The 7,547-nt window shown below is 35.4% G+C and overlaps 1 protein-coding gene across 1 annotated transcript; it reads left to right on the top strand.

Annotated features, from left to right (window-relative positions):
* The first annotated feature begins 2,845 nt into the window (after window positions 1-2,845).
* On the top strand, window positions 2,846-7,171 carry LOC147286398 (geranylgeranyl pyrophosphate synthase 7, chloroplastic-like). The gene has a single exon (XM_086238994.1). It carries the CDS (start codon window positions 3,417-3,419, stop codon window positions 4,524-4,526), a length of 1,110 nt encoding a protein of 369 aa, XP_086095120.1. The 5' UTR covers window positions 2,846-3,416; the 3' UTR covers window positions 4,527-7,171.
* The last annotated feature ends 376 nt before the right edge of the window (window positions 7,172-7,547 follow it).

Below are 7,547 nucleotides of genomic sequence, written 5' to 3'. Positions count from 1 at the left end.
ATTTTTGTCCTTTGGTCTACATATGATGAGTGTTAGTTAAAATTTATAAAGTTTTGACAAAATTGCTCTTGAGGCTTTTATATTATCTTAAAAATTTGCTAATGTAGTCTCAACTTCATATTTAGTTGTGACTGTACGACACTCATAACTTCTAATTTAGTTGTGACTGAACGAAAGTCACATCTAAGTTGTGAGACAGTTACAGTTAAGTTGTGACTTAATTGAATTTTTTTTAGAGAAATTATACTACAATATAGTATAAATAGAGGTCAAAACAATACTTTTATTCAAAATAATACATAGTATAGTGGTATGAGTTGTCTCTTTCAATTTACCAAGACAATTACAGTTAAGTTGTGACTAAATTAATTTTTTTTTTTAATACAATATAGTATAAATTAATGTAATATTTGTGATGTAATATTATTTTTATTTAGTGACATGTGATGTAATATTTGTAAATTATAATGGTTTTTTTTACCCAAATACCAATTGGACTATAGGAGGTGTGCTTCTGTACCACCCAAACTTTTTTCTTGTTAATTTACCACCTAAAGTTATCAATATGTGCTAATGTGGCACCTGCTATCCATTTCTGTCAATTTTTCTGTTAACTTAAAAGGTACTATTGTCAATTCATGTTATAGAATATTTGAAAAAAAAAATTAAAATCCAAATAAAACTCTAAACTAAATAAAAAAATAAAAAAAACAAATCCAGCCAATCCACCCTCACACCCGATGTGAGACCCCGTAAATTTTTAAAATTTTATTTGAAATTTCTTATGAGATTTTGATAATTTATTTAAAGAAGTTGTGATTTTCAAAAATAGTTTGGAAGTCAAAAATAATATTTTGACCCCTTAGATAATTAATACTCATCGAGACGAGTCCGTATGATTTTTTTGTGATTTTTTTTCGAGACCCGAGCTATTTTTAACGAATTTTACAAAAATAGTATTTAATTATACTTAAGGGCAAACTAGGAAATTTGAGAAAAAAGTTGATGATTTAACAGAAATATGGATGACAAGTGTTACATTGGCACATATTGATAACTTTAGGTGGTAGATTGGCAAAGAAAAAAAGTTTGGGTGGTATGAGAACACACCCCCTATAGTCCAGGTGATATTTAAGTAAAAAAAACCAATTCTAGTACCTTTTACTTTATTATTTTGTTTGACATTTCAATTAGTACCTAATCTAAATTGCTATTTAATTTTTGTACCTAAACTAAAAAATTATTGAAATTTAGTAATTAAAATCAATGGACCTTTAAAACAAATAAAAAAAAACAATTAGAGAATTCAAATCTATTTTCTACTTCTATCGAATATACCATAGTATTTTACTTGTCACATAATTGAAATCTGGCAGGCAATCGCACCTAATCCCCATTGCTAATTATAAAATATGTTTAAGATTTGTGTTTAGTGGCATATTGTCTTATTAAATAGCAGAAATTGAAATTTGGAATGTGTCCAACGTGGGGAGCTTTGGTAGTTTCCCCGAGGTATCTAATCTCGTAGGCAATCTCGGAATCAAATAGGGTTTATCATATTTGCTTTTCTTGATTTTTCTATTCGATTCTCAGTTTTCTATTCTTTCATTTTTTGTCGGATTGTGCTCACTTTCTGATTAGCAAATTTAACCCTTGCATAATCTGAAGCCTCCTTTTATTTGGATGGAAATTAATGGTCTGAAATAAATGAAAAATAACCCAATATAGTCTTTCATCCGTGTTTGCACCAATAGAATATTATAATGTATGTTTTTGTTTTTCCATCATTTTAATATAACTGAGATAAAAAAAAAATATTATGCTCTTCTGTTTGTTAAGATTGATTTTAAAAAATTTCTTAGAAGGCGCATAAAAACTTGAGAGCATTTCTTTTGGTGGGAGGACTAAAAACGTTGTTAGCTATTCTCAATTTAAGCTTTAGATGAGTTTCAACATTGGTTATTCAAGATGGTATCAAAATTTTGATTACAAGCCTTTAATTATGTTTTTTTATCGCTCATAAGTTCGATTGCTCCTCCTCTTAATAAAAAAAAAAAAATGGTTTTATCACCCAAGCATGATTCACTAAAGCAAATAGCTAGGTTATTACATCCATAGAGAAGATCGAGGAATCTCATCATACCATGAATAAAAGTCACTACAATTCAAAGCAAAAACTAGCAAGTGCATATGCAATAGTTTTGAGAAATATAACCACATGTAGAAACTCTCAAAAAGACGCTAAATCCCTTTTGCCTCATAAGATGGTCGTATGATGCAAGATCCTCCACGGGACTCCGAAATCAATTGATGATAACTTGAGATACGACTCAAAAATCATAGCTTCAACACTTGCAACCAAACAACTGTAGGCTGCCGCAAAAGATTGCCAAAATCTAAATTTGCTGGGATGAAGAGATGCCGAAAAGAGGATAGGCAATTACCACCATAACCTCATGTGACTGTCTCGAAGAATAACACTAACACCTCCAGCCACCATTGCAAATACAAAAAAAAAAAAAAAAAAAAAAAAAAAAAAAAAAAACCGCCCACACTACCTACAATTAACTAATAAAAATTCCTCTCGATTGATAACCAGAGAAACCCTAGATGAAAAGAGGGACTTAACAACCAAAAATAACACCCCCAATCAAAGAGGAACTCAATAAACTAAAGCAACTAAATCACCTAAAACAGTATGACAACTAAATCATGAGCTTTGTGGCGATGTGGAAATCTAGGCCACCGCGATAGAAGTTTGGTTTCCCCCCCCCCCCCCCCCTTTCCCTTAACGGCTAGGGTTTAGAAAACTATGAACAAATAAGTTTAGGGTTATTTAGAAGTTTTTACTTTACAAGCCTTAAATTTAACCTCCATTTGCAATTTTGCACTATAATTTTTTAAAGAAAAAATTTCCAAACAATGTTTGGTCTTCCTCCTAATTAGCCAGTCACAATGTAACTTGTATTAAATTACAAGTAATTGGTCATTAGGAAAAACAAAAGGATAAAATTGAATGTGTCAAATTGTGATTGGCTAGTAAGGAGAAATGACATTTTGTAAGATAAGGAGCCAATATTTTTCTTCTCCTAAATCATTGCAACACCATGGTGCATGCATCATCAAACTGTCAAATTGGATTATTCAAATGTAGTATCTCCACGGAAAGATCCAAAAACCAAAACATAAAAAAGTTATTAGCTAATAAGATTCCGTGTGGGAGTAGATTAGATGCCAAATAATACACAAGAGTCCAAGCCACACCAATAGGAATAACCATAAGCTATAGAAATTGACACATTAAAGTATTAAACAGCATCTTCGATGCTTTGGTCTGCTTTATAACTCCACACAATGTCACCAATATTCACCAACATCAACAAGAATTCTTGTTCGTCCAGATTCCATTCATTCCAATGGCTCTTTCTGCATTAACCATCCGAAGCTATGAAAATGCAGCCCTCCTCATAAACCCCATTATTGGTCTCAAAAGTCCCACAAGACCAACCCCAATTGGTAGCCTCAGATTGGTTCCCAAGAAAGTTAAGGCCACCTATACCAAAGTTACTGACTCATCTGTAGTCCAATCGCTGCTCACAGAAGAAGTAGTAATCAGCCAATCCATAGAAACCCAGTTGCCCCTGTTCCCATTTGATGAATACATGGCCATGAAGGCAAAGAATGTAGAGAAAGCTTTAAATGAGGCAGTTCCTTTGCAATATCCCAAGCAAATCCATAGGGCAATGAGATATTCACTTTTAGGTGGTGGAAAGCGTGTGCGTCCAGTTTTGTGTATGGCTTCATGTGAATTGGTTGGAGGGGATGAGTCTTTGGCAATTCCAACAGCTTGTGCTGTTGAAATGGTTCACACCATGTCACTTATTCATGACGACCTCCCTTGCATGGACAACGACGACTTGAGGCACGGAAAGCCCACAAACCACAAGGCTTTTGGGGAAGAAACCGCGATTCTAGCCGTTGATGCTCTTATCTCCCTTGCCTTTGAGCACATAGCAGCTAAGACCACAGGAGTTTCGCCGGAACGCGTGGTTCGAACCATTGTTGAGCTTGGTTCAGCTGTTGGGTCATTAGGCCTTGTGGCAGGCCAAATTGAGGACATTTATAGTGAGGGTAAAGAAGTGACACTAAGAAAGTTGGAGTACATCCATGTCCATAAAACTTCAAAGCTCTTGGAGGCTTCAGTGGTTTGTGGAGCAATAATGGGAGGAGGGAATGATAATGAGGTAGAGAGGATGAGGAAGTATGCAAGGTGTATAGGGTTGTTGTTTCAAGTTGTGGATGATATTTTGGATGTGACAAAGTCGTCTGAGGAATTGGGAAAGACTGCAGGCAAGGACTTGGCAACCGATAAGGCAACATATCCCAAGCTGATGGGCATTGAAGGGGCAAAGAATTTTGCTGCCAAGTTGGTGGCACAAGCAATGGAAGAGCTTGCTCACTTTGATGCTGCTAGGGCGGCTCCATTATATTATTTGGCTAACTATATTGCTAATAGACAGATGTAGATCGAAGAACAACAAAGACTATTCTATGTTTTGTTTAATTTGGTTTTTGATCATCTATAGTAATGTCTGAACAGCTTATATTTTGTAAAGAATTATTTAACTTCATGATATGACACGTTGTCTTTATAAATAAACATATTTGTATTACTAATGCATAGTGTACTACTATTCTACCAAAAAAAATGAATAGTGTGCTACTGAAGTCGGCCAGGTAAGACAAAACTCTTGTCCTTTAGTGAGTTTGCAGATCTTTCACAACTCACAACCCGGCTACGATAAAGAAAGTAGACAAATCTATCCTAATTAGATTAGGACTAGAACGCCTAAATATAATTTATAATAAATTACTCGTAAACTCAATTTTTGAAAATTTTTTAACTAAAAATTCAGTCAAATAAAAAATTAAATTTCAACCCAATATGTCCATTTACGCGTGAGCAAAAACAAAAAAATATACTACCAAGTGTTCGGTGGACAAGATGCAGCTGCACATTTTTAGGTTACAAATGCATCTTTTTATCTTGCAGATGTCTTTGTTAGGTTGCAAATGCATATTTTTAGCTTGCAGATGATATGTTTTAAGTTGTAAATGCAGGTTTTAGGTTGCATATGCAACCGCCGAGCGCTCGATAGATACTTATTAAACACTCGGTGAGAATTACCGAGCGCTCAGTGAACAGTTTGGGTTGCAACTTAATTTTTGGGCCGGCTAGGGTTGCGGTTAAATTTTTTTCTCATTTTGGGTTTCTAATTAAAGTACCCTAGAATTTAATTACAACTCATGCAATCAAAATTAAGTTACAACTTATGCCACCACTACTTCTCAAGTTGATGTATTGATATCTCGCATGCCAACTAGTCAAGTGAGTTGTGAAATTCCCAACTAGAGACTGCTTTAGCAAGTAGATAAGCTAAATGGTCTTCAACCTTGACAAATGGCAAATCGTTTATCTCAACCTTTTTTTATTAATGAAATGTCTATCTAACTTCATGAAACTTAGGTTGACCATGTTGAATAGAATTGTGAGTAAGAAAAAGGCTAAAAGACAGTGCAAAAGGAGTCTTCTATGGCCAATTGATCCGGATATAGTGGGATCAATTATTCTATAGTAGCGAAAACAAATGTAGCGCGTAAGAGACGAGTGGTTAACTCCGACAACATAAGAGTAAGAAACGGGTGGGTAACTCTAGTAAGGCAATGTAGAACCGGTGGGTGACTCTAGTAAGGCAAGGTAGAACCGGTGGGGGTAACAAATGTAGTGAGTAAGAGAGTGACTGGTGGTTAACTTTGGAAACATACAGATAAAAAATTGGTGGATAACTCCGGTAAGGCAAGGTAGAACCGGTGGGTAACTCCGGTAAGGCAAGATAGAACCGTTCGGTAACTCTAATAAGGCAAGGTAGAACGAATGGGCAGCTCCAATAAGGCAAGGTAGAACCATCGAGTAACTAAGGTACAATATGGTAGAATTGATGGGCAACTTCGATAAGGTAAGGCAAAAGCAAGATCACAATCAGCAAAATAGCAAAAGATGATCGATCCCGGGGCAGAGGGTGGTCAACTGTGTCTTACAGCAGCAGAATTCACACCAATAGGGGCGATCGATCGGGCATGTCGAGTGATCAATCTGCATATCAACAGTGGCTATACGTGGAGAAAAAATCAACCGAAATTGGTAGATAGGCAGGGTACATGTAACGACAATAGTTAAATTATAGGGTAAGGCATAGGAATGAGCCCTAAGAACTCTAGAGTTCAAAACAAGGCAAGACAAAGATAGGTAATGCCCTAGAAAAAAAAAAAAAAAATAGCAAGATGGTAGTAAGAAGGAAAGGAGAATACCTAATTCCCTAGGAACCAAGCTATGATACCATGTCAAACTAAGACTAGGATTCTGATTTCAATTTAATTACGACTCACACCAACATGCACAGTAAATTTATTTCCTAATCTAACAAACAAAATAACACTCACTTGTCTAGAATAGTTATCACACTTTGGTTTGGGTATAGGTAATTGAACAAAGAAATTCTTCTGATTCTTATTCTTTTTTCTTTATTTGAGTGTATGATTTTGGTTTTCATCCCACTCTTTTATTCTCTTATATTCTTGTTTGTTGTTCAGACCTTATTACATCTGCACTAAAGACTATACCATCTAAAGAATTACAGAAACTCTCATTTTAGACTTGATTGCAATCAAAGTCAAACTACATGTACCAATATAGTTGTTTCCCTGCCATCATGCTACGAAATATGATTACATTTGTTTTTCTTCAATTCAAGTCTAAAGGTCTAATTTACTATTTCCCTTACTTGCTCTTTAAATTTTGGTTCATTAGGGTCCTTCATTGACTCATAGAGCACAACAAGAAACAAGACAAATGGGTGATCATTTACTTGTTGCACAATCGCTCAATTTAGAAATCCGATTTCATATAGGCGCTTTTATTTGCTATCATTTCTCCTTTTACTCAGGCTACTCTAAGCCGAGTGTTTTGTTAGCAAACATAAGGATTGAAAAAGTTGACATTCCAATTTTTGCATCAACATTTGAATTCACCAAGTGGTAATTCTTACAGGCACACTTAGGCGAGGAGTTAAATTCAATACCTGCAATACACTCTCAATTTTTCCTTTGGCCGAATACTGATGGGTGTCTAATGTCTCTGTTTCTAAGCTTATTTTAGTTGGTTTTTGTAAGGTTTTTGGGTTAAATAAGGACTTATTGCTTTGTTTTCTATATTTTCAGTTCGCTGGGACCACTGAGGAATTTTTGAATGGATATTTGCTGACAAGGCTAGGTGATTCTCCTAGTGAAATAAGGACTCCAAGTCAGCCCCTGTTTCCTAGTGATGCCGCAGCCTATTCCTTAGAAAAGGAGGATTGCTTGCTTGCTGAAAAAGGGATATATATATAAGAGGGCAGAGGCGTGGCCAAGGAGAGGGTTTGGCGAGGGCGTGAAGAAGGCTTGGACTGGAGACGTTGGCTAGGGTGTGGACGCCACTTTGAGAAGAGCAA

Source organism: Dryas octopetala, chromosome 4 (genome assembly GCF_963921425.1).
Source record: "Dryas octopetala chromosome 4, drDryOcto1.1, whole genome shotgun sequence".
Classification (NCBI taxonomy): Eukaryota; Viridiplantae; Streptophyta; class Magnoliopsida; order Rosales; family Rosaceae; genus Dryas; species Dryas octopetala.
The sequence above is the reverse complement of the archived record's forward strand: the minus strand, read 5'-3'. Positions and strand labels throughout refer to the sequence as shown.

What these genes read in the sequence shown, in the direction of transcription:
- LOC147286398 (XM_086238994.1), top strand. Translation starts at nt 3,417, where the DNA reads ATGGCTCTTTCTGCATTAACCATCCGAAGCTATGAAAATGCAGCCCTC.